Source organism: Bison bison, unplaced genomic scaffold (assembly GCF_000754665.1).
Source record: "Bison bison bison isolate TAMUID 2011002044 unplaced genomic scaffold, Bison_UMD1.0 scf7180017864221, whole genome shotgun sequence".
Taxonomy (NCBI): domain Eukaryota; kingdom Metazoa; phylum Chordata; class Mammalia; order Artiodactyla; family Bovidae; genus Bison; species Bison bison.
This window is the reverse complement of record NW_011494793.1, coordinates 865948-868512: the sequence shown is the minus strand read 5'-3', so window position 1 is coordinate 868512 and position 2565 is coordinate 865948. Positions and strand designations below refer to the sequence as shown.

The following is a 2565-nucleotide window of genomic DNA, read 5'->3' as shown; positions in this document are numbered from 1 at the left end:
AGCTCCTGGCGCCCACAGAAGGTCCGGTTGACCTCGGCACTGAGCCCCAGGTGGTGGCGGATCTCCTGGTAGAGCCATGCCAACTCCTGCCTGCCTGCCTCCAGCTCCCGGAGGCACTCAAGAACCTGATGGTTGGCCCTGGCCACAAACTGCTCCCCCAGCTCCTTCAGGTATCGGGCATGAGCCTTGTTTTTGGGGTTCACCAGGTCTCGGCTCCACGCTAGGTGGTGGGCCTTGAGAACTCCAGGCTGCCGGTCAGCGATGCGCCCCTTGAGGTTGCTGAGAAGGTTCTGGGCATCCGTGTCCAGGCAACCATCTGCAAGACGGTCCACCATTCTGAGGGCACAGTCTTCCAGGATGTGTTTATTGAGGTCTTGGATCTCTCTCAGGAAGACTGTTGCCCCGTGATCCCCAACCGTTGAGCTCAGCAAGGCCCGTTCTATTTCCCACTCAATGACTGCAAAAGTAGAAGAGAGTGCGGTCAGCATTATGTCATCAGCTGGCTCAAATGGGGACACTTGGGAGACACATTCCAGGAATGAGAACACTGGAATTCAGGCTTAACGTGGGCCAGAGTTACTTGGCATAACTATAGACAACATCCAAAATAATGGGCTCCAGTGTGTTCCAACAAAACTTTTTCATAAAAACAAGCAGTGGGCCAGGTTTGCCTTGAGGCCACAGTTTGCCAGAGTCACTTGGGGGCTCACAAAAACCTACATGGCTGGACCCTGCCTCCAGAAGTTCTGATTCTGCATGTCGGGGTAGGGCCTATGGTTTGAATTTCCAACAAGCTCCCAGGTGATGCTGAGGCTGGGGTTCAGAGGCCACACCAAGAGTGGCATTGAGTTAGCCACTACTCGAGAAGAGCTGACTCATTGGAAAAGACTCTGATGCTGGGAAAAACTGAAGGCAAAAATGGGGCAGCACAGGATGAGATGGTTAGATAGCATCACCAACTCCAGGGACACGGGTTTGAGCAAACTCTGTGAGATACTGAAGGACAGAGGAGCCAACATGTTGCAGCCCATGGGACTGCAAATAGTCAGACATGACTTAGCAACTGAACAACAACAACAAAATCAAAGATACCTTGGTGTGGGCAACACACAGATTGTGTGAAGCAGTGTGTATGTGAAGCAGTCTCATCATAAAACAATGCCATCAAACTCAAAATAGTTAAATATGGAGTTTATACAGCTCTTAGGTATGGCCCCCAAAGAACTGAAAACAAAAGCTCAAACACTTGTATGCAGGAATTGTTCATTTCAAAAAGGTTAATGTCATGCCATGTGAAAGCAGCCATAGATAACTTACAAACTAATGTGCTTGAGTGTGTTCCAATAAAACTTTATTTATAAAAACAAGCAGTGGGCTGGGTTTGGGCCTTGGGCCATGGTTTGCTAACTCCTGTCCCAGAGCATGCAGCAGCTGCCCTGAGGACCTGTATCTTCTAGAGCCAAGAGCCCACATTGACTTCTCCTCGGACGCCTTTGTTTTGAAATCGCAATCAGGTTTGAGTTATTTTTGAAGCTGCTCTGGGCTCATCAGAGGCTCCCAGATCTCTGCAGATGAGTGAGTCAGGACCTTGGAGACAGGACTCAGTCTCAGAGCCAAAGACAAGAGCCACTCAAAAGTCCTCCTTGGTCTGACCCCACAACCCCTTTAGCCTCATGAATGGAGATCAGAGATGAAGGCAACTCGCAGTCCTTAAATGGGATGCTTCTTGGACACATTTTGGCATGAACCAATCCAAGACTGTCTGTCTGCCAGCAATAGGCTGTGTGACCTTGGGAAAAATCACTGCACCTCTCTGAGTCTCTGTTTCCTCCTTTTAACAAGAGTACTAATCCCAAAATTGAAAGGGCTGCTATGGGGATTTTCTATGAAATAATGCTTGTGAAAAGCTGAGCATATTATGCTGAAGGAACAAAAGGTTTCAGTCTGCGATTTTATTTTCTGTGACATGGTCGAAATAAAAGAAATGAGATGGAGTTGGATTAGGGCCTGCCAAGGCTGGGGTTTGTGGGGAGGGGTGAGTGTAGCTCTAAATGGCAGTGGGAGGGACCCTGTGGTCAGGGAACAGTCCTTGTGTATCAACCATGGTGGTTACTTGAAGCTATACAGGTGATAAAATTGCAGAGAAAGAAAAGGCTCATACACACACATGCACAAACGGTTTCTGTTACTCTCTCTGTATTCTAACAATGTCCACTTCCTGGTTATAATATTGTACCCTAGTTATGCAAGATGTTACCTTTGGGGAAATCTGAGTAAAGGATACATGAAACCTCTTCCTCTTTTTTTTTTTTTCAATTTCCTATGAAACTCTATTTCAAGACAAAAAAAATTTTTTTAAGAAAGTTTAGCAAGGTGCCTGAAAAATAATATGGTCTAAAGATACTGTCTATGACACGCCTCTGACCTCCACACCCATTTGTGCTTTCTGCTGCTGCTGCTGCTGCTGCTAAGTCACTTCAGTCGTGTCTGACTCTATGCGACTCCATAGATGGCAGCCCACCAGGCTCCCCCATCCCTGGGATTCTCCAGGCAAGAACACTGGAG

At 47.6% G+C, this 2565-nt stretch overlaps 1 protein-coding gene across 1 annotated transcript in view; it reads right to left on the bottom strand.

Moving 5' to 3' along the window:
* Window positions 1-2565, bottom strand: part of NWD1 (NACHT and WD repeat domain containing 1) — a 74544-nt gene that overhangs the window by 57757 nt on the left and 14222 nt on the right. The window contains exon 4 of the mRNA XM_010845673.1: window positions 3-457. Coding sequence (XP_010843975.1) covers window positions 3-457 — 455 coding nt within the window. The remainder of the gene's footprint in view (window positions 1-2; window positions 458-2565) is intronic.